Source organism: Lacerta agilis, chromosome 1 (genome assembly GCF_009819535.1).
Source record: "Lacerta agilis isolate rLacAgi1 chromosome 1, rLacAgi1.pri, whole genome shotgun sequence".
Lineage (NCBI taxonomy): Eukaryota > Metazoa > Chordata > Lepidosauria > Squamata > Lacertidae > Lacerta > Lacerta agilis.
The window spans coordinates 75,247,855-75,272,863 of NC_046312.1; the positions used below are offsets into that span (position 1 = coordinate 75,247,855).

At 42.4% G+C, this 25,009-nt stretch overlaps 1 protein-coding gene across 1 annotated transcript in view; it reads right to left on the reverse strand.

The window, feature by feature from the left end:
- Positions 1-25,009, reverse strand: part of EPS8L2 (EPS8 like 2) — a 90,766-nt gene that overhangs the window by 26,100 nt on the left and 39,657 nt on the right. The window contains exons 4-7 of the mRNA XM_033155675.1: positions 7,372-7,436; positions 2,324-2,485; positions 1,450-1,599; positions 606-685 (exon numbers count right to left, since the gene is read on the reverse strand). Coding sequence (XP_033011566.1) covers positions 606-685; positions 1,450-1,599; positions 2,324-2,485; positions 7,372-7,436 — 457 coding nt within the window. The remainder of the gene's footprint in view (positions 1-605; positions 686-1,449; positions 1,600-2,323; positions 2,486-7,371; positions 7,437-25,009) is intronic.

A 25,009-nucleotide genomic window follows, 5' to 3' on the forward strand; every position in this document is an offset into this window, starting at 1 on the left:
CTCCCTGCTTAAACATGAGTAAAGCAGAGTGAACTTAACCATGCCAAGATGAGATTTATGCAATTCATTCATTCACTAAAGTCCCAACAATTCCCATTTCCATGTAGTAAAAGAAAGATATAAACAAACAATGAAGTCTAGTTCAAAGACAACAGAGGAATTGCTTTAGTATATGATAGGACTGAATGTGGGCACAACCTAGTATTGTCAGGATATTGTAGAGTATCAAAAATAATCCCTTGGACAAACAAGAGTTTGTGCTGCCAGAGGAAGTTTGCAGTGCACCAGACATATGCTGTAAGCCACCCAGAGTTGCTGGGGAAACCCAGCCAGATGGGTGAGGTATAAATATTATTAATTATTATTATTATTATTATTATTACTTGTTTCTCTGCCCTTGTTGCTCAAAATTTCACAAGGCTGTGCCTAATTTTACTGTCCTTTAATCCTAATGTGATAATCTCCAAGGGACACACCTAGTACTTCAATAACAGGAAATTAAACTAAGGGTGGATCATGAGCTTTGTGACTTCTGCAGAGTAGGGCAAGCGAAGCTTCTTCCCAATTTACTTGCTGGAGCCTGCCTGTCCACAGCACCCACTTACTTGAGAGTTTGTGGCCGTATCTTCTTTCCAAACTTATGGTCAGCAAGTGCACTTTCTATGTCCTCATGTACCATCTCTGCCTAAAACACAAGATCAGGTTGGTCTCAAGAGAAGAAATGGCCCATGGCAGAAATTTAAGAATGCATGTAAGAATGCAAATGGAGCAAGGTCTTATAAACAAATGCTGCGTAAAAAAAGGTTTCATTGTACTATGCGAGAGCCAGTGTGGTGTAGTGGTTAGGAGCGGTAGACTCGTTATCTGGGGAACCGGGTTCGCGTCTCGGCTCCTCCACATGCAGCTGCTGGGTGACCTTGGGCTAGTCACACTTCTTTGAAGTCTCTCAGCCCCACTCACCTCACAGAGTGTTTGTTGTGGGGGAGGAAGGGAAAGGAGAATGTGAGCCGCTTTGAGACTCCTTCGGGTAGTGAAAAGCGGGATATCAAATCCAAACTCTTCTTCTTCTGCTGTGTCTGTGTGTGTGTGTGTGTGTGTGTGTGTGTTAGCTTTGCAGCTACAAATATACTGGAAATCACAGTTCCATATGTGATTGCAAAGATTTTGTGGGATTCACTCCCACAAAAGCTTTGCACAGCAGTCCTTGGCTGCCATCAAGAGTTTTCTATATGCACATCCCTTCCCTTGCATATTAAGCACTGCGGATGGAAGAAATGCTTTTCTCTGCTAATATTGACAACAGGAGATCCTTCCTTGTGTGTTGCTGCAGAGCTGGAACACGGTCACAGTGGAGTCATGCTTGCACACCAACATTTTCTCATCTAGCACCAAGCTGCTAAAATATACCATGTTGTTTTTTCCTCCCCTCCCCTCCCCACCCTTGTTTACCTCCACCTCATCGCAGTTAAAGAAATGAATGTCAGGCTTGTGCTGCTCTGAGTCTTGACACACTAGCAGGAGTATGGATGAGTACCGCATCTGATTCAGCACAGTTTGGCAGAGCTGGACTGTTGGCAGAAGGAAGTCCTCTAGCTCTTCCTGAAAGGCAAATCAGAGAGAGACAGACAGACACATTTAGTTACAAGCTGCATTTATTCATTGTAATAACCATTCCTGGAAAAAAGGCAATGAAGACGATGGCATCTGATTCACTCAGTGTACTTTAAATCCATTAGTAGCTACAGCTGCATGAAGGCAGTTGGACAAAATTGTTGCTGGCACATGTGAAGTTTCTGGGCGTTTCTTAGCTGGTAGGAAAGAGAGGCAAAGTTTTTGTAAGGAGGCCAACAAAACTTCATTGTATTGCCTCCTCCCTTTGCTATCATTCTTGAGCATCATGTAAAAATGCAATGTCTTAAAGGCTTGTCACTTCTATGTTTGCAAATACAATTTGTGTGCATGAGTAACATACTCTATCAAATCCCAGCCAGAAATAGGATCTGGAACACTACAGAAGCTGTTCCCACAGGTGTAGCCATGTTCATTTGTGGCAGCAAAATTAGCAGAAGGTGTACATGTGATGCATTTAAAGTACACAACTTCCCCCAAAGAATCCTAGGAACTGCAGTTTGTGAAGGGTGCTGCGAATTGCAGCTGTGTAAAGGGCAAACTACGGTTCCCTAGATTTTTTTGTGGGGGGGTGCTTTAAATGTATGGTGTATATGCAGCCAGAGAGTCTTGTGGGAGATCCCCCAATTTACTTTTCAAAATGTTGATATCTCTATGGGAGCTTTTGTTATGTGAATGGTGAATTACTGCTTACCTGAGTTTCGCAGTCCAGCAGTCGGATGGATTTGTCATTCACTTGCAACAGCATCTCTTGGGCCCAGATCTTCTCTTTGGAAGTCAGTTGTTTGAGTTTCCTGATGGCATCGTCCACTGTTACAATGGCCTCACTCTTATCCATGATGAAGGTGGCTAAATGCTGTAAAGGGGAAACACAATGGTGGGTGGGGTGAAAGGAAAGTATCCTGATTAAGCAGGAGGTCACAATCCTTTTTAATCCATGTGAAGTGAAAATTTAGAAAATTCATGCAGTCGCTATGTTGGAGTCTCACCTGCTTGCATAACAAATGCAGCTAATAGCAACATGGATTTTTACTCTTTCCACATACAACTGCACAGTAGTGCCTGGTCAACTCCCAATTCTGTGGTGTGGTTACAAACAGAAATGTTTCCTACAGGTCTACCTTCCTTTGATTTCTTTGATTGACAGCAGTGAACAAAACAATTTCTAATGATGATGGTGGTGGTAGTGGTGATAATTCCAGTACATATATAAAAATCACATTAAGGTAAAGGTAAAGGGACCCCTGACCATTAGGTCCAGTTGCAGACGACTCTGGGGTTGAGGCGCTCATCTTGCTTTATTGGCTGAGGGAGCTGGTGTACAGCTTCCAGGTCATGTGGCCAGCATGACTAAGCCGCTTCTGGCAAACCAGAGCAGCACACGGAAATGCCGTTTAGTTTCCCGCCGGAGCGGTACCTATTTATCTACTTGCACTTCGTGCTTTCGAACTGCTAGGTTGGCAGGAAAAATCACATTACAAGCCATCAAAACTGGACTTGCCACAGAGTACACTTGGCCTGCAGACCAATGCTGGCTCCCTCCTCATGTACCTGCTTGTAAGCACATACTTGTAAACATGTGTTGATTGCATTGGCATGTCCCATTTTTAGGTGTACACTTAAAACAGCATTAGGCACACACCTAAACAATGTAATGTTGTGCGTTGACCCATTCTTAGTTCCATCTCTCCACACTGCATAGCTGTGTGTTTGTGCCAGTGCTAGGAATGTAGCTTTCTCCAGGCAGTAGAAAGCCAGCCAGGCATGATTGTACTTGCAGTCATTTCCAGCTCAGCTCTAAACCTGTTGTCCTGGTTAAGAAAGCATTCAGCTTTTATAACATGACATGATCTCTAGACCTCAGGATCTGCATGCACAGGCTGCTCTAATATTGATAACAATGCCATGAGCAAGCAACACTGCAATGCCACTGGGCAGTGCAAGGATAAAAGACTGTTTTCCTAATCTCTCTTTGCTTGCCATTGTTGCCAGTTAGAACAGCTGTTCCTCCTGGTCTCAGTAAAAATCACATAATACTTCCCTCTGTGGTTTTATCAGCCAGCAGAGGGAAGCATGAAGCAAGTTCAAGAGAGCACGTTCACCTTTCTCACATTATACTATACATCAGTATCCACTGTAAAGGAAACAGCTTGCCAGATTAGCAGTGTTCAAATTTTGGCAAACTCTTCTCCAAGAACTCAGTTTCACACATTCCTCCCCTCCACCCCATTCTGACAACAGAAGCTGACATCCTGAACTGCTTTCTTCCCTCAGTCCTGAAACATACACCATTTTTAAAACCCAAAAGACTGGGTCCCTTTCCCAAGGAGGCATTGCAATAGGATAGGGTGCATCAGGATGTCTTACTGCACGTTGGTGCATTAAAATGATGTAACATATAGTTGACCTTTGAACTGTTAGAGAAAGATTGGCACTCTTAGGGCTGCTGTGGTTGGCGGTGGTCTGTGCACAACTGCTATGCTCATATGGAGCTGTCATTTCCATCTACCAGCAGCTTCACGAGGGCCAACAGAGCAAGATAATGATCACTGTTATTTTAGAGTTGTATTCAACATGCACAGAAAGCAAGCTTGCACAACAGATCTTTCCCCCAAAGCCTGTCCAAAAGGTAAGAGGAATGTACCAAGAATTGTGGGCTGCGTCATATAGGGTGGTGGCATGGAATCATCCTGAACTGAGCGGAGAGATTTTGTGTTCCACTGCAACAAGATTCCTCCATCTAGCTTTTGGTGATGCCCCATAAGACACAACCCATAATGTTTGGCATGTCCTCCTGACTCCCTAGAGAGGTTTTCTGCAGGGTGCATAAGGCTACAGGGGGAGGAAAACATATGTTGTGCAGGCTTCCTCCTGGTCTTGCAAGGATGTAACCCTTTATGCTTACAGACAAAGTCAAAAATCTAACAACAAACTTGCACAGAAAGGAAGATTTAAAAAACATGCTGTTTGGAAAATATTGGTCTCTATAGGTAGATACATATGCGTATCTATGTGTGTGAACAAACTGCCAATTTGACAGCTATCACACTTGCTTTGACTAAAGTTCAAGGGGAAAGAACAGCTTATAGCTGAGCAACCATAATTAACAGAGATCAAAATGCATTCTAGTTGCAGGAGAGAGTAAAGTCTACTTTCCAGTGGAAGTGACTGCAATGATTTTATTGCTTATTTGCAAAAAAAAATATGTCCAGTGTTTGATTTCTTTAAATGGAAGGAAATACAGCTCCAGTCTTCCTGGGTGCTACACCATCTGCTCCCTTTTCTTAAATGTGTGGGAACAGATTATTATTTGCCGGTTTTGGACAGAGTAGTATTTAAACATGCAATCTAAACAAGTGGAGCGTTTGTGCTTTCATCCATGCAGAATGAATGTGTAAAGAGGAAAGGGATAGCAGCTGGCAGTCCCATCGCCTCTCATTCACATGTTCACACAAACCTGTGAACACAGTCTACACATGCCTTCCCCAACCTGGTGCCCTGATGGTGGTCAGGACTGATGGGGCTTGTAGTCCAAAACATATGGAAGGAATATGTTTGGGGAAGGCAAGTTTATGCCATATTTGTTAATTAATCCACAGCATTTTCAGTTACAAGATCTCAGGGTCAAACTAGTGATATTAAATGCATGTTTAAAATAGCATCAACTGGCTGCCTGGGTCTAATTGTTATCCACCAATGGCCCCAGTGGGGAATTTCCTGCAAAGCAAATATGAGCTTCAGTAGAGGAATATTTTTTAGAATAGCAGCAGAAGAGGAAAGGACAGAAAAGTTGTTGTGATTTTTTTGGGGAAAGTTGTTGTTGCTGTTGTTGTTGAGTTTTTGAGCTGTTTAAAGGAAAATCACCAAAAATGACACTGCCGACATGGGTTGCCATACATCCAGATTTTCCTGAATATTTTAACGATTTCCACCCAGACACTGCTTCCGACTGCAGTATTCCGGATATGTTCAGGAAGTTCTGGATGTATGGCAATCCTAGTTTTGATCTATAAATACATACAACTAATGCAATTTGCATTTTAAAACACCTGCAAATTACATGTAAAGATGCACAAAAGGATGTATCTAGATTGGCCCTCAAAGGACAGCCCTGGAAAGGAACTTTGGGGGAGCTACTGCTGCCAATCAGAGTAGCTAAAACAGGCTTTGATAAAACCATTCTTTTATTCAATACAGCTCAGCTTCTTACATTCACAGGATATTTTACAGAGCTTTCCCAAATCCTGCTTAAATTCTAATCCAGACAAATACAGCAGCATAACTATTACCACTAACATTACTACCACAGTGTCTTGACTCCAGAAGGTTTGTGGCAGTGTATATACATGTGTAGCAATATTATTTTTAAAAACTGCTTAAACATCATTTCACTCATTTTGAAAAAGACTGTCTTTTATCAGTTTTCTTTCCAATTCCCTTCCTCCAAGAGAATTTCAAGTTTTTGCATGTCAGGCCTTGACTGGAGGGGGAGGGAAACCTGTTTTCCCTCTGCCTCCCCCAAAAGCAACACACCCCAGATATTCACATCTCCAGGTACTAAATGAACTACATTGTGAGTAAGCCACAAGTGGAAGAAAATTACATATATAAGAACTCATTGTCATGCAGCACTCCTTGACTTTGACACTGATGATGATTTGTCAATGTAGGTCACAACAGAGTCAGTGGGGTGGGGTGGAACTGGCCCGGGGAGACCCCAGTGGCTCAATTCAATTCACCCATTGAGTTTGCTCAGTGACTTGGGTCAGTCACCCTCTCTCAGCCTAACCCGCCCCAGACGGTTATGAGGATAACATGTCATGAGATGGACCCTTGGTAAAGTTCCCCTGAGAGAAGCTGGATACAAATGAGATTAATATCCTTGTCCAAGGTGTTAGCTTTCTGGAGGGTGCAGTATCCTTTGCTAAAAAAAGTGTTCTGGAGGAAAGACAAATGAATCCTTAAATCAAACAGGAACAGTTGCATAATGGATTGCACTAAAATCAATAATCAGGAAAGATCCTAAGCTGAAGAGGCCTTTGCACCTTTCCTTAGCCACATGGAAGCCATTTCCCCAGGATTTGTGCAGTTTGGGCTGAAGCAGATGTAATAGCAAAGACTGGTAAAGCACATGTCCATGTATAGAGGAACCACCTTCTAGGGGCCCAGGTCCCTTCACCCCCCAATAAAATATTTGAGGGGGTAAGGTCTACCCCAAGTTGATGGTCATTGCCATTCAAATGATGTGCCCGATCATGTGATCAATTACTTGCCACCCCACCCCCCAAGTTGGCACCCCTGCCCGTGTATGTGTTGCTTGTGTGGCCCCCATCACATTTTTAAGTAAGCGAAGTCATGCACATCACCATTTAAAGAAGGGCCTCCCTGTAAGGCTATTAAGTACAGAACCTAAAATTACCCAAGTGCATGAGAAACACTGGTCTAGGTAATCTCTGCAAGGCCACTGGGAACAGGAAATCAGTGAACCTTTCCCCCATCACCTGAGTGAAGGGAAAGCAGGGCAAAGATCAAGAGTCACTACCAACTTCCAGTAACTCCAGCACATGATGTGCTGGGCTTCTACTGCTTGTTTGTAATAAGTCTTCTAGAATATGACCCAGGAAGCATGAATATAAAAATGTAACTAGAAGGATCAATGTCCTCCTATAAATGGTGCAATATCAGTATCATTTCTAATTGTATGCAATTTATTGCTCATTCATATGAGTTGCCCTAACTCACCTGTACATGGTACTGTGACGTCTCATGCATAATGACGTTGGAGTTGGAATACTTCTTCCTCTGCTCTGCAGAAAGGAAAGGAAAGGAAACGAGGCTTAGTTTTTACAGCAATTGATTGATGGAGCAAGGGCCGAGCTAGACATCATCTTGGGATATGTGTGATCCCCAACCCTACAAAGAGAGGGGCATAATGGCTCACTTGTAAGGCACCCCTTTCACTACAGGCATTTTTCATGTCAAAGGATCTGAGGTAACAGGGCTGGGAAAGATACCTGCGTAAGACCTTAGAGACTCACTGCTAGCAGAGCTTCAACCCAGGCTAAGAGGACCAGTGACTGTACAAAGGAGGCTGCTGAGATTATGGAGACTGTGGACAGGAGAGCTCTAACAGAGGAGGTACGGTGGGCAGGAATTTGGGACATTTAAGGCAAATACCACCTCTAACACTGGGCTCACTTCTGGTTTCAAGGTATAAACTACCTCTTCAAGGCCCTGTTACTACAGCAAGTGTGATAACCATATAAATAGGTGAAAGCGGCTTTTATTATGTCAGTCCATCAACCTGAGTATTATCTCAACCTTGCCGTTTTCCCACTCTGTATACCTCCCCCCACTTAAACACATTGTTCTCACAATAACGTTATAAGGGATAAACAAAGTTAGGAATCCCACGTTTCCCCCCATTTTAATGTTTGCTTGATCCTTATACCCAGCTATAACTTACACAGATAGGCTCATTGGTTTCTTCCCTTCCCCTTTACATTTATTGCATTAATCAAACAAACACTGCTAGAAATGCATTATTACCAGCATTGTCATTTTTATTGCACAGGCAGTCAAGCACCTTGCCATGATTTTGAAGGCCACCAGTAAGACGATTTCTACTGGTTCCTTGACTATAAGTGGCTTAAAGAATAGGAAACTGAGAAAAATATAAATAATATAATGGGAATGAAAAAATACAGTGGTACCTCGAGTTAAGAAGTTAATTTGTTCTGGAGGTCTGTTCTTAACCTGAAACTGTTCTTAACCTGAAGCACCACTTTAGCTAATGGGACCTCCCACTGTCGCTGCGCCATGAGAGCACAATTTCTGTTCTTATCCTGAAGCAAAGTTCTTAACCTGAAGCGTTATTTCTGGATTAGCGGAGTATGTTACCTGAAGCGTATGTAACCTGAGGTACCACTGTAGTGTGTGTACAGTGGGAAATAAATAACTTTTAGCATGTCACTTGCACTTCTCAGAAAAACTATAGTCTAAGTAGAACCTCAAATACACACAGTGCCAGTCACATTACCCCAAACAAAAGCCATGAAACAGTTGATGCTTAAGATCGGTCCAGGAGAGGGAGGTCTGCATGGTGGGGCACTCACCCTGGAATGATCTCTCCCAGAGGCATGTCTGTAACCCTCATTGTTGGTCTTCAACCATCAATTAAAACCATTTTTATTTATCTATGATTCTGTAGGCTGATAATGGGATGCTTAACCTTCAACAGCAATATTTGAGTAAGTGCTTTACTGAGTTGTTAATATTTATTTTTAGTGTTAAATTTGTACTGTTGTTTGTGTTATGTTTGTATGTTTGTTTTACATAGCCCTGTGCTGCACATAACCATAAAAATATTATAGTGTATATAAAATCCTTCAAGCTGCATGTTTGTTTGTTTTCGCCTTTCTCCGTAACCGCTTAGCCAATTCTGTTCAAATTTGTACACAACGTTTCATGGCCATATGGGAGGGATCATATGTACTTACATTGTACAAATACCACACCTTTCCCAGGAAAAAAAATGTGATTTTGTGCAAACAAATCTAGCGCCCTCCAGTGGACATCAAAGACCACAGCAGTCATCTCATTTCACCGCCACACCCCACCCACCTCTGGCCCCACCTCCTGCTCCTCCTACGTCACCACCACCCTCCCCCTACACCACCTCTTCCTACAAACCACCGTAGTCGACAGTCGCCGACCTGCAGACATCGGTGAGCAGATGGAGAAGTGGGGGGAGGGGTAGACGGCAACCACGGTGGGGTGCGGTGGGAGGGGAGCGAAACCGGGTTCGTAACAGGGGGGTGGTGGTGGTTGGGAGGGTCCCTAGCCTCACCAAGATGCATATGGAGCCCTGGAGGGAAGGAGGATTCCCCAGCCAAAGAGAGCATGTGGGACGCAGAAGGTCAGGCGTAGTAGTGCTGAGATCGGGGAGGGTCATGAGACCGTAAAGCCGGGCCATGGAGACAAGCGGGCAAAAACACCTCAGAAACTCGAATACCAGTAATAATAAGTTGTGTGGAGGAAGCCGAAAACAGGGGGCGGGGGGAAGGAGAGCAGGCAGGCTGAACTTCACTGAGAAAAGATGTGGGGAAGCATACGCTTTCTCTTTTATACTGTATCTTCCTTTTACGTTTCACCAAATCAGCCACAGCAACGTGTGGCCGGGTCAGCTAGTAAATTATTAAAAAAAACAACAACCCAGTGCTCAGCACCAATATAAGTAGGAGAGGTATTTGAATCATAACTTGACAGCAGGAAGGTTGAGGGAGGGAAAGAGCAGGACATTAGGACAACAGAATGGGAGAAGGAACACGCAAGAACGTTTTTGCTCAGCAATTCCTACTGGGAGGAATTGATGTTACAGGAATGCTTTGCTAAGCAAAACGGTTAAGCAGGAGTGGCTGCATTCAACCAGTTAAATCCTGATCAACCTGGTAAAATTCAAGTACTTAGATAAAATCCAAAGAACTACACAAGTCCACACACCCACCATTTGCCAAGGGGACTTTGGGCTTGCGTTTCTTGAACAGCCCTCCCTGTGGCATGACAAATCTTTTTTTACACAATAATGCCAGTTGGCTAGAGGGGAAATATCAGAAGACCCCTCTGATGAAGATTGAGTTCTTCTGTTTATCTGGGTTGTACTATAAGGCTAAAAATAACCACATGCAAAGTAGGGTAGGGATATACGTATGCGCTCTAATGCAGAATACCACAGAGTGTAGGGTGGCAGTATTTTAAAAAGAAAAACCTGAGAACCATTGCTTGTACTCTAAAAGATCCCATTTCTGGCTCACAAGGGGCTCCTCCAGATGACTTGTTTATTGAGCATTTGTCCTGATTTGCTTACACAAAGCTTATGTAGAGGTTAGATGATGTCTGGTCTTTATTCAGCATTTGTTCTGATTTGTTTGTGGGGACAATGAATATTCATCCGAATTTGCTTGCACAATAGCTATATATCTTCCAGTTATTCATTTGTTTTTTCCACGCTATGGAGTGCATTTTCCCATCACTTTTGTAACTGCAAAAGTCCATTTAAAAAAACCCACTTTAACTGCACACATCAAAATTTCTGTGTGTATATGAATCTCTGCTGGACAATACTGAGAGTATGAAGGTAACTGAGGCTGCAGGAGACTCTCCTAACAGTGCAACCTTATACATATCTATTCAGAAGTAAACCCCATCATGTACAGTGGTACTCACTACCAGGCAAGTAAAGAACTGTTGTATATGGTTCTAAAGTTCCACCCTCCAAAACAATTTTTGGCTAGGCATTCCATTAATCAGGGTATGAGACTTGATCAGTCAGTCCCCCATGACAACTGTCCATAGTTTTCTGCTCCTGTGGAGTTTTCTATTTTCCTGCCTTCTTTATTTCATTCATGCACAACTTTTACAGAGTAAAAGCTAGTGAAGATTACCTGGCTTTAGAGTCAGTGCCTGTCACTAAGAGGCTGGTAGATGGTTAACCATGCCTAGTTCCTCAAAATCTGTATCACAATTATAGGAAGACCTGCTAATAGTAACACTCCCACTTTGAATGCAAGGCACTTAATTGTTAAGGCTGTTCTCCCTCTCACTCCAGCTTGGAAAGCAGATCCTCATCCATGTGGCCATGAAGGTAAGAATTGCCAAGAGCTGGGCTTGCCAGATCAAAGCAAAGCATTTTGCAAGTCTGCTAAGCTCCTATGTAAGTGACCCCCAAGCTGCTAGGTAGCTCAGATATTTTAAGAACAGTTGCCAAAGCTTACAGTGTAATCTTGTATGTTGTCCAGTGAATTCAAGGGGGCTTACTGTCAGACAAGTTAGTAGAGGATTGCAGCTTTAGTTACTATGGGTAGGATTCCACTTTGGGCTTTTACAAATGTTCCATCTATACAAGCACTGCAGCTTTCCAGATGGAATGATCCCCTTTGTCCTCCTCCAGGGAGATGTTCTGAAGGTTCTCTGGACCCCACCAAAGCCAATTTCAGGGGGGAGAGGAGAGGAGAGGAGGAAAGCCCTGTTGTGCAAGTGAAAGCTCTTATGCACGGCTTCAGCTGATGGAGCTCCTTAGTGAATCCTGCCCTTTATTGTTATTTTTTTATTAAAATATTTCTACAGGGCTTTTTGATCAGTTCAAATCAGTTTGCATCATATTAAAAAAAATAACACAAGAACAAAACCACACCAACACATTACTGCAGATTTAAGAGTCACAGAAAACCAATTTCTATATTGCTAGCAGCCCAAGCAAGGGATTAGAATAATAAAGGATTTAGACTGCAGTATGGTAAACATGTCTCTTATCTTACATTCAGGGGGTATAATCTGAATGAGGGCAAATATGTACCCCAGGTTTCTTAGCTTTACTTTAATTATGCACTAGTGAAGATGATGGAATTAGGTGAGGAGAAAGATTAAGTTTTAATAATAAACTCATAAAATCTCATTTTGTAAAAGGACTGGAACCTGGTGAGATAAACAAGGCAATGTCTTTGCCTATCACAGGGAGTACAAGTTTAGAATGTGTTCATGCTTTGCTCTTGAAGCTGGAACACTGTGAACACAGGAAGAGGATAGGAGGCCACCAAAATAGAATAAGATGAAAGATTCTGCCCACAGGCTTTGAAGTGAACTGATGAAGACTGATTTTAATTTTAAATTAACAGCTCAGTCCTATGCAGTATCATACTCCAGATACAAGTCCCACTGAAATAAGTTGGAGTTACTCCCAAGTAAGCGTGCATGGAATAAAACCATTCATAATTTATACCTGTATTTCCAGATTTCACATCAGCACCAGGAAGCACATCTGTGAAGACTTGCACATTTGCTATCAATTGAGAAGGAGTAGGGATAATATAATGCACATATTAAGAATGCATATACTAAAGTATGCATAAAAATAACATACAAAAATACATTATATTAGGGGGAATTGCTTTATGGGAGACAAAGGGGGAGGGGAGCTTGTTTGCAGCAGGAGGGGGAGATACCCATGACTCTTCAACAGTCTGGTTCATATCTGCCTCTTACCCTTCATCTGCCCACTCTCCTGCTTCAGCTTCTGCCTCTGATTTTTGACTGCTCTCTGCCACAGACTCTCCCAGCTCACTAAACCCTGTTACCTCTTCAGCGTCTGCCACCTCCACCTTCCTCTTCTCCCTATTTTCTCTCTCTTTTCCCTCTGACCACTCATGGTTGTCCCACCACCACTCCCTGAGCCCTGAGCCTTCTTCTCTTGGTGGTTCCCCAGTTGGTTCCTCCCACCATTCTTATGCATCCAACTAGTAAATGTGGATTTATTTTAAAAAGAAAAGGGTGTGTGTGTGGAAATAGATCCAAAGCAGTAGGTTTTCTGCCTGCATTTCATCATGCAACTGAAAGAGCCTCTGAAATTTGGAATGAAATAACTCAAACAAATAACAATGGAGAAGAACAACTATCACCTGTGAATGAACATTACACCCATGAGAATATAAACATTCCCTCTCTGACCCCTTGGCCCTTGTCCTAGATTAGCCAGCAAAAAATGTACAAGTTATGCCTGTGAATTAGATTTCATAACCTTATACTCAATAAAGGTTATCTTGAAGACCAGAGTCTGTTGGTTCCTAGGTCACTGCAATACTCTAACTTCATGCTATGTTCTATTTACATTGTTAAAAGTTCCTGAAAGTCTAGTTCCCAGGACCTCTCAGAGGTCAAGAGAGACCTACGCCACTTTCATCTTTTGAGGCCCTCAGGCATAAAAATTAAAATTAAAAATTAAAGCATGCCAAAATAAAAGAAGGCACCCCCGCCCCTAAGAGTGAGTGGTTTGTTCACATAACCAGATAATCTGAGAGGGCATGTTCACTATAATTTTGTGCTATCAGAACTGATATTTTAAAATCTTTAATATGACTAAACCCATAACAGTTAATGACAACAAAAATATCTTTCATCAAATCACATCTCTTATTAGCTTAAAATTGCTGTTCTGAGAATGTGGGTCACATTTTGATCTAATGTGCATGAAAATAAGTTGTGAAAATGTGGGGAAAATCAACAAATTTAGTAAGCTGAGGCCCCCCCTTTGAGTTTGAGGCACTGGGTCAAATGGCCCTCTTTCCCCATTCCCTGACTAGCCCTGCTAGTCACACAACCTTTTTAAATGTATCAATGAATTGAGTGTCGGGAGAGGGCTTTCTGCACTTTTAGTTTATTGCCTATTAAAAAGTACTTCCCCATTTGTACAGTGGTCATTACCTTTCTTCTAAATAGCATTTTGGTACAGGGATATAACATTTCCCAAGCAACAAACTGTGCTATCTCTCATACCTAGGAAAAGGTGATATTACTTCCCCATAGGCAGACTATTCATTGCTATTCTAACTGTTGCATTTGGGGTGTGCTTGCACAAAATCTGGAAGGTGTCTATTGCAAATGGCTTCTGACATTATCGACAAAATACCATTTTTTAATTGTGATAAGTAACAAGATTTCTTCCCCCTCCCCAATGAAATGTAACATATTGCCTGATACTCAAATGTATCAGGAAGGTTTGATAAATGTATGGGCTGGGCTACTACTGGTACATTCTCGTTGTTTCTTGCAATCATGCAGCAGTTATATTCATAGCACTATAATGTCAGGTAAAAGTGCTACGATTTGATCACCACCACTGTGTTATATAATTAAGTACAGTTTGTTAACTTGTTTGATACTTACATATTGATACTTATGCCGGGTGGTAGCAAAAACGGAAAATCAACTTTACAAAATGACACCCCAATATTAGAAGTTGCAAAAACCTTTATATGCATAACCAACATTGTTGTCCATATGTGCATGTATAAAGTGGAGCAGCTTGCCCAGTGAGATGGAGATGCAGTAATAGCCTCCTGGCAGTAGAGCTGCTGATGTTTGCCAATTAGGACTTTTCACATGGTTTGTTTCAGTGGATCACGTCACTAGTACAACTGGCATTAGTTGAATATGAAATGTCCATAATGAACTGTACTTGGCCCTGGCACTAGTTCTTACCTTAAACGTGATCTGGAAGGTGTGAGTAAGAATCCTGACCCAATACTTAATGTAAAGATCAGCACACTAATCCCAGGTTACCAGCAAAGTTTAATGATCACCGCCTGCAAGAAAAGCACTGGGTTCCACATTGACAACAGAAGCTTCCTCCAAAGGTAAAGTATTAATTCAGGAAATGTACAAATAACAAATTAGTCATCTCTCACTAAGGTTATGTCCTTTCAACTTCAAATGCAGAGAAGCAAACGGACTAATAACAGACAGGAATGTGTAGAAAATAAGCAATGGTACAAAGGAGCTTAGGTGTTACTGCACTCAATCACTGAAGAAGCCCATCCCCTTTCCATAGGGAATTGATGGCCCCAAATAGTACTTAAACCCCAGATTTTCATTAATCAGGTAGCTCACATGCTCTAATGGGCCACCCTCTTCGCTCCTCGGCGATCTCAAGGATCATCTCCATGGGCACAAACCAACAAAATGGAAGAGATTTCTGTTATCTGTCTGGCACAGGATGGGAATAGCTTAAGTCTTCCAGAAGGCACAGATCCCTGATCCTTTTGAGTTCCATTAGGCTTCAAGATCACATATATCCACCTTTCTATTCTCCACCCCCATAGTGTGGGTCTGTGGTACATTGTTGCACCTACCTCCTGGCTTTTAGGTAGACAGGGACTCCTTAGATCAAGGTGTGTTTGTGCTGTATGATTCGTTGCCCACCTATCTTTAACCTGGGTGTCTGAAGCATACACTGTCTCTTTCATTTCATGTAATAAACCAAGCTTTCTCTATTTCTTGGCGCATACAACCTCTTTATTGGGCCTAAAGTTAAGGGTTTACGTGCATTCGTAATGGACACATGTACTGACTCCAGAGAAAGATCCCAATGCTCTCAGCATAGTGCACTGAAAGCATGTGAGTGCTGGACATGCATGTGGGTGCAGCAGCCACACACGCCATAACAGAGCTGTGCAGATGCATCAGCAGAACAAATTCAGAACCCCTACTTGTGAGTCTTTTGCACTGCTTCTGTGCCAAAGAGGAGCAGGGAAGCTGATAGATCTGGTTCACCTCTTGGGGACTTTCTCCAGTACTGTATTATTACACTTATATTCATGTGATACTAGTTGCATCAATGTTATTCAGGTTGGAAGAAACTCTCTAAGGCTTTAAGCTGTGGTTAATAAGTATCATATATCCAAAGAACACAGTTGTAAGATGGACAGGGCAAGAGGAAAATAAAACGTTTCCATTTTCCTTTGTGGAGAGCCATTGACTTATTTTTAAATACAACAGAACTAGAACAATGTTGCTTTGTTGCTGTGAGATGCTATCTTCAGATGATAATCGGGCTCTTCTAAAAACACACCTGGCAAACATCTTACTCTCTCCCTCTCATATTCTTTGGTTTGTTGGTTTACTATCTAATCTGTGTTTTTTCCCCTGCCCTATTTCCATTATGCTACAAGCTTCACCCAACAGGAACACAATGATCGTGCCCTTTTGTTTCATCATCAAATTTATTTATGCTGTTTACTTATCCAGCCAGGCAATTCAAACTGTGTCCTTACTACATTGTACCCTTTGTGGGACAAATCCTGCAGCTCCTGATTCAAAGGCAATAGTGTGATATCCAGTTAGAGCTGCTAAGTTTTCATTTACCATAGGTTCTGCCTCAGCCTTTGAATGCTCCATGGGCTTAAGCAGAGATGTTGCATTTGCACCTCTCATTCTTCCTCATCCTCTTTACCCACCTGCTGTAGCAAGTGGGACTCTAGTTTTACGTCCACAGTAGGTGCATAAAGTGATGATTAGTGACTGGCTTGCTTCTGTGTTTTAGCAGCAACTTAATATGCAAAAATCAACAAGTGACACTTATCAAATCATACAGGTAAGTATGAGCTGAGCTGAAGATTCAGGACAGATAAAAGAAAGTGATTCTTCACATAGCACATAGTTAAACAAGGGAATTTGCTTCCACAAAATGTAGTGATGGACAACTTTAAAGGGGGATTATGCAGGTCCGTGGAGGATAAGACTACTACATAACAGAAGGCAACTCTAGTTATAAACTAGATCTGCCCCCCCCACACAAAAAAACACAACCTAGAAAAATGAAAAGGCTGTTGTAAATCAGCCCAGTTTACAACAGCCATATACAATCCAGGTTCTAGGAGATCTCTTTCTGCTTATTTTGGCTTTATTTTTTTTTCACCTGGCAGCGAAGCAGAAATAAATATAAACCCACCAAATGCGAGAAACAAATATTGACTAAGGGGAAGAAACCACCTTTTGCCAATGCTTTGTATTCGTTCCGCAGCATCGTTTCTCTATCTTCCAGGGCACACCCAAAGAACAGGAAGAAATGCAGATTATATTTGAAATACTGGGGTGTGTGTCTCTCTCTTTCACCATTACTGATACTGGGAGCAAAACAAGACTTTGAAAGAAAACACACGTACACCACTAAACGCTTAATAATAGAATAAAGAGAGATCTCTTATATGTTGGCTCAGGTGTTTTTAAATAATAATTTTTGTGTGTGTGTGTGTGTGTGTGTGTGTGTGTGTGTGTTGGAACATAACCAGCACCCCATTTAAAGGGCTGGCATTAACCCTTAAACAGTTGGAGACCAAGTTACTTGAAGGATTAATTTGGCCCATATTAGCCTGATCACACTTTGAGATCGTTCATCTCAAGCTCTACTCACATGCCTGCCTGTAGGAACAACTGGGTTGGGTGGCACAAAGAAGGTGGTTTTTGGTTTTTGGCAATGGGTCCATGCTTGTGGATTGCTTTGTCAGTAAGGTTTCATCAAGCCTCATCACTTGCAGGCCTGCTGCCTGTGCCTAAAGCAAGGATAGGGAACCTGCTGGACTACAGTTCCCATAGTCTCTGCTGGCTGGAACTGATGGGAATCAGAGTCCAATGGCACTTGAACGGCCACAGGTTCACGCCAGCTGCCCTAAAGACTTGTTTCTGTTCTGTTGTATTAAACAGGATTTTATTGGGTTGTTGCATTTAGAAAATGTTCCTAGTGAAAAATGTATGGAACTTAAGTTTTTTTTGCTAGGCTGGATGTGCTTTTAGAATTATTTCTAGTTCTTACCTGTTCTTTCCCACCTGGCATACCAAGTTTTACACACAGGTGTGTAAAAATAAACAATAACACAAAACATTGTCATTTTATTGTATTTGAAGCTAAATATTTATATTGTATATTGATTGTGAGAAGGGGTTTATTTTGAACCATAGAAGTGCCACACACACTAATAATAATAATAATAATAATAATAATAATAATAGTTTTATTGCAGAGAGGACCAACTACATTTGTTAGCTCTTAGAATCCAGGGTACACAATCTAATGTATCTACTTTATCACAAAGCTCTTAAAATGCTACCTGCATATATGCAATGACACTTTAATGTAACAAGAGTGAGCAGATCCACACTGTTAAGTATGTTTCGAAGATGGAAAATATTGCATAAGTGTTCCTTTATTATTGCAGTCATTATTGCACTATACACCAAAGCCTGGAGCACTCTCAGTTTCAGAGCAGGATTGTTTCCAACCCAGCACATGCCCCATGAAAGTGCCAAGCTCCACCCATGGGTTACACTAAAAGGTAGCTATTTAGGAAGGCAGCAGTATTGAATTATACATGACAGTAATGAGCACAAGTGATGGGTTGTTGCATTTCTTTTTTTGGCAGCACAAACAGAAATGGAGTAGGTGAAGCTTTGCCATCACTACATCTTCCTGCTTGGAAAAACTGCAGACTTTATACCAGAAAAAAATATAGCAGCTTGATTTAAATAAATATTTTAAATCTGGCAACATTTTACTAAATGTTTATCTTGAAATTTGAATGCATTATTATTTGTTTAAACTGTTTTTTTCTCATTTTGGCAGGCATTAAATATGATATTGCATAAGGTGCCTCAAATATCATTGCATACCAAGTACCAAGTACCATCAGCAGCCAGATACCAGAGGCTGGACTCCAATATAATCTAATGCCAATTATAGATATTAGATTCTGAGAATATCCAGTGAATATTCAATGTTGAAAGTTCACAATGAATAATTCAAAGACAATTTTTGAGGAGCAAATTCATTTCCGCTTTAGTGCCAACTCTAGCTGCTCTTGGGTTGTTCATTGTGGTTGACAAACCCCTGCAAGATCAAAACAGCTTAGATAGTGCCCAGGAGTCTAGGCTGCGGACACCTACTGAATTAGCAAATAAAGAATACAGTACATGCATTGTTTGTGTTTCCCATATATGCCAAACTGGAGCAGCCCCTCTTGTGAATGTCAGGTGCTGCTGTGCATGTTAGCAGCTGCCACATTCATGTACTTGTGACTGTAAAAAAGCACGTTGTGCTGTACATGACAATGTACCTACTGTTTTCTACATAAGGATTATCCCCAGGTAGGAAAAAATGTACTATATTAAATTACCCTTAGGAAATATAAGCTTCTTACGCACTTTGAGCTGTCCCAGAGGATTCTGCATAGCCTGCTGCTGTTAGGAAGAAGGACATGGCAATACCATCACAGTGGGCTCCTGATTAAAAGGTCAGTCTCTCAATTGACATTGCTGGAATACATGCTGTGATTTTCAGTGAGGTTTGACCCAGGCTTGTTTTTATGTCTGTTCCGATAGCAATGCACTGCTTTATTGACAGTATGCTGGCAGGCTTTAGGAGGAGTTGCACTGCTAAATTCCTTTCCATCATGCTTAATATTTACCCCAGCATCAGTGAGGAGTGCTTGCATTCCTTTGTTTATTAGATAAAGATATAAAGCAAGCAAGGAGAGCAAACACAAATACAGCCAACATTTCCTTCTTGTGCAAAGTACCCATGCGGTGAAAAGCTCTGAGCAATTCTAACACGCCAAGGCATGCAATAATATCCCTTTACATTTTCATTGCGTTCAAGTTGCTTCATGTGCATCATCAAGTTGTAACCATTACAACAACTTTGTAGCGTGCACACACACACACACACACACACACTGTGCATGGGGAAATTAAGGCAGAGAGAGAGACTTATTTGCCAGCTAGCTCAAACAGGGACTTCCTGATTCACAGCACAGTTTCAGCCTTTTTCTCATGTTGTCCTCTAGATTAAATGCCAAGTGTTGCAAATTTGGTTGACACCAAAAGCATGTTTTGCTTTTCCGTCATACATAATGCAAATATAAAGCTAGTGCAGAGTCACAACCTGCATTCAGGTGGGGTGCATTGGTTGTACACAAAGTAGAGCAGAGTAGTATTGCTCAAAGTTGCTATCTAGCCCAGAATTTGTGACTTGCCTGAGCGTGGTGTGGACATGTCTTTGTACAACCCTATCCTGAAGGCATTTTAGCTTCATCAGAGCCAGCTACATTGGTGGCAAATTTTTAGGATTGCAGCTGGCAGGTAGCAGAGTAACCTTGCCAAGAACAGGATGCTGTTGGAAGTTATGTTGGTGCATCATGTGCTCTTATAGCTACAGTCTTTAGCGCTAAGGTGCTTATCATTCTGGGTTGCAGATTCTCACTCGCAAACGATTTACAACTTCCACAGAAAAGTCACTAAAAAATATGCTAACAGCATAGTGTTCATACCACAGATACTATAAAATGGGGAAATAGGGTTTTGAAGAAGGGGAAATGTGTTGGTGATATCCACCAATTTGCAACAGTGGAAGTCAGAGGTAGAGAGAGTGTAAAAGCAATAATGCAAATGATCTGGAAGAAGCCTTTTCTTTCTAAAATTGTCCTTCCCATAGTCTATCATGATGGAGTTGTGGTCCTTCACCTAAAACCACTGGTCAGTATTGTGTACAGTGACCAGTAGCAGATCACAAGTGTTTCAGTAACCACTTCACAGCTAAGTGGTACACCAGGCATACAAAGCAACAAAGTGACCTATTGATTTTTATGTGTTTAGATCAACACTGTGCCTCCTTGTATTTATTTTCAACCATATTTTCAACCAGTGCATGTAAGGGATGGACGGACGGAGGGTTTCTGCTTCTTTTCTCAAAGGAGATAGTAGGAATGGAAACATTAAGAAACGTTGCTTGTGAGTGGAGAACTGTACCAGAGAATAATCTGAATCTGTGATCAATGGCGGGGTGGGGGGAAGAGTTTGAAAGGAGAAACTGAAATGGTAACGGCTGAGATGTTGAGACAAACAATGGAGTTATTCAAGGCAGGGGAGTGGGGGGGGGGGGTCTGGAATTAATGTCCCTAGGCATTCCAATGGCACCATTCCATTAACCTAGATCTACTCTGTTAATAGCTTTCTCAGGGAGATTGCAGGAATAAGCAAGTGCGCGCGCGCACGCGCACACACACACACACACACAGTTGTGTAGCATCTCAAAGACTAACTAATTATGGCATTAGCTTCAGATGACTTGAGTTCACATTGTGACAAAGGAGGGACACTCGAGAGAAGCCCCTTGCACCCGCTTCACTGTCCAACTGTAAAACAACAGCCCTGCAGTGCTGCCACAGTGGGTCTCTCTCTCTGGTAGTTTCTGCCACCACCCTCTCACTTTCTTCCTGCAGCCCAGATGGGAGGGAGCCTGGATGCATCAAAGTGATGACTTTTAAAAAATGTTCTCAGTCCGTGCACCCAGCACTCCTCTATACAACCCACACAAATTGCTGGGGAAATCAGGGCTAGCTTCCAGCTGCCTTATCTTAGTCCAAGATCAAAGCAGTTTGCTCGTTTCCCTGCAGACCCCCCACTAGGCTCCTTAAAACCCAGGAAATGCACCCTGCATTTCTCAGACACTTCCCTTGTTGGTTACTCAAGTGTTGTAAAGGCAGGCCCCACTCCCTGAGTCCCTCCCAGATCTCAGAAGAGTCTGCTGCTGTCTTACAATTCTGATCCTAAACATTTAGTAGTAGCATGAATTCCAAGCATCTAGGCACATGGGGAGTCTAAAACCCTGAGGTTGGCAGTCACACACACTTCAGCAAGGAGAAAACAGGCAGAAGGTCAAAAAATACGAAATAAACCAGGGCACGATGATTCTTAAATTGGACTAATCATTCCTAGCCCAGCCACGACAAAATAATGATTCCAATTTACTTACAAGTTCTGCTTCAAAGAAAAGTCTAATCTGGATCCCTGATGGTGAGTGGGAACACCTGGATCCCTGGTGATGGGAGGGAACACACCGCAGAGCAGTTCAGCTTTTTAAAGTCTCTCTCCCTTCTTTGGTGGCAATGACTTTTGACCCTTACTGGCCAATGCAAAGCTAGAACCAGGTGCTCAGGTTCTGCAGTCTCTCTCAAGTACCCTTTTTGCTTAACAAGGATATACAGTGTGACAAGCTGGCTTAGAGAAATGGAGGGGCCAATGAGTGCCTTTCTTCACACAGTCATCAGCTCCCCTCCCATGCCAAATAGCACCAGGGGAAAATTCTCACTGGGAAGACAGCATAAGAAAGAAGAATCAACAACCTCCCCCATCAACACACACAGACACCAGTGGCTAGTACTTACAGCTTAAAAAGATATAAGCAATGCCAAACTGCAGCGAGTACTGTGACCCTGATCAGCTGTACACAAGCAACAGTATAATATTCAGCAAGTCACAGGGAATCAGTTACTTACTGAAGACACTTAATCCCCAAAGTATTTGCTATCTGAATAATTGTTTCTTGATGCTGAAATAATATATTTGTCTCCATGGCTACCAAAGCATAGAATCTTTGGTATCTGTCTGTGGTCACATGGGCTGCAATTTAATCTTTGGCCAACAGTACATTGCACTCAGTGGTCAATTATCATTCTTACTTACCAGGAGTTGCAGAGCCACAATATTCACATAACAACCACTGCCACCACCAGCATATGATGTGAAGAGGGGAGCCTGGCATTGTTAGGAGCCTTGCAACTCCCCATCCCACCCATGTTTACTGAGAAGCAAACTGCACAATTCACAGTTGGAACAAATTCCAAATAAGGATGCTTAGGACCAGTGCCAAAATCTCCAATCCTAAACATATTAACCTGGAAAACAATCCCACAGAAATCAATAAATAGTATTAGGAATCAGGTGCTAAGGTACTGAAGCTGTCACTCTGCAAGCTGCTCACTACAGTGTATCTGGTATCTACTGCAGCACCAGAGGTCTGGACTGCATAGGTCACTCTGAGTGTGTGTAAGTGGTAGACGGCTGTCTCTATCACGTGCCCGAGGAGTCACTAAATAGTCCTTTTCATTATTCGATCTCACATATGAGCTCATGACTGAAAAGCACCAGAAGGTGTGAAGCATTCAGAAAGCATCCATTCTGACCCCGGGCAGTCATGTGGGAATGACTGTGCCCCTCATGCTGGCCTACCGTGTTCTGTTACACTAAACACTAAAACCTTTCTTGGGTTACATGCAGTTTCTTGTGTCAAGTGATCTTGCCTTGCAGGCAGCCGCTTTTCAGGTGAGTGTTCCATCATCTAGCTTGGCTATTGCAGGTAAAGTGCTTTAACACTCTTCAAGGCTGGCATCCACTTCAGATTGGACACATTCAGCTATGAGCAACCCTTATAGCATCTCATTTCTCTTACCTTCAAACCACAGTAACTGAGACACACATTTGTCCCTTTGTGGCCATTAGAAAAATCTACATTAAAAACAACAGCACATTATAGAAGGGGTCAACCAGGTGTTATGACACTTGTGGCTAAACCCTCATTTGAATGAACAAACAGACAAAAAATGTATTTTGAACAGATAAAGTAGAAAATAGGTTGCAATGGTAAGAGAGGCAAGGGGGCTTGTAGGTTAGTTTCCAGTGGCAGATGCTGCAAATATCTCCTTCTGCGAGGGAGGTGGATGCTGACTGACATTTTGAGGCAGAGTTCATGTCTTAAGTTTTGTCTGAGAGAGGTTAAAATATCCAATTTAATTTTTTTGCAGTAATCAAGGCATGCTGGACTTGGGGTACCAAATTTCCGCTTCAGTGGAAACACTGTCACAAATTTGATGCAGCCACCAGGGCACCAGCATATTTACATCAAGAGATAGACACATACAGTATACCAAGAACCACACAAATTGAAATCTTCTCCACACCTTCCTTGCTTCCCACCATATATTGTCAGTCTCTTCCTTCTCTCCTTCCCATCTGTAATATGGTTCTCACCATCCCACTTTTCCGTTCAATACAGCACCAGTTGATACTACAGAAATGTTATTAGCATTGGAGGCTTCCTTTGTATCATCCCCAGGCACTCTGTTCATCCTTCTGGGTATTTCCTGCTTGGGTTTATAATACAGTATGGATCTTATGAAGGTTGAGATTCCACTCGACTATGTAGAATTGCTACATCCCTAGCCTGAGCGCCTGAGAGAAAATGGGATAGATTTATAGCAAACAGGCTTGTGGAACTGAACCATATTTACACATAACACTAAGCCATAGTTTAGCACTATACAGATGAACATCAACAAGCCCAGGAGCTGATGGCAGGGTGGGGGCTGCACTGCTCACAACCTCCTTCTGGTGGATTCACTGCTGCATTCCAGGATGGAGAGAGGGAAGGGACAAGTGGTGGTGATGAGGTCAGTGCAGTGCAAATGTGCCCATGGAGCCAAGCTTGCTGGCATATTTGCACCATGCCAACCTCACTATCACCTACTCCCTCCCACTCTGCACCCCAACTCAGCTGGAGGGAGGTAAGGTGAATTGTGTAGCCACACCACACTGTCTGCTACTAAATAAGCCTGAGTGAAATGTGAGGTGGATGTACTCCACTCTCCACTCTCCTCCTCTGGCACAGCCAGGAAGAGAACTTCTACCAAGTTTAATTTCATTTTTAAAGAATCTCAGCTTAGTGTTGCATTTGAACCAGGAATTCTGTTCGAAGTTCTGTGGTTCAAATGTAACACTAAGCTAAGATTCTTTCAAAGTGAAACTAAAGCTGGCAGAATTCCTCCTCTTGGACATGCCAGAGGAGGAGATGGGCGGCAGCAGGGGTGGGGAAGTGTGTGAGTTGAAAACTTTGCTGAAGCTAGATAATGAAGTGCTAAACCATGGTTCAGTGCAGGGCCAGCCCACCTATGATGCAATGTGAGGCAAACACATAGGGTGGCAGGATCCGCAGGGGCAGCAGATCTGGCCTCCAAGGAATGCACTGCCTCCTCCTCCTGCTGCTGCTGCTGCCACTGCTGCAGTGGAAGTAATAGCTGTGGCATGCTCATTGGAAGCCAGATCTCACTGGTGAATGGGAGGCACTGCTGGTCTCCTGCCACCCTTGTTACCAGTGCAGATCTTTATTCCTCTCTTGATCCTGATTTTCACACGCACTTTTTTCCCTGTTGGGAGGTGGTGGTGG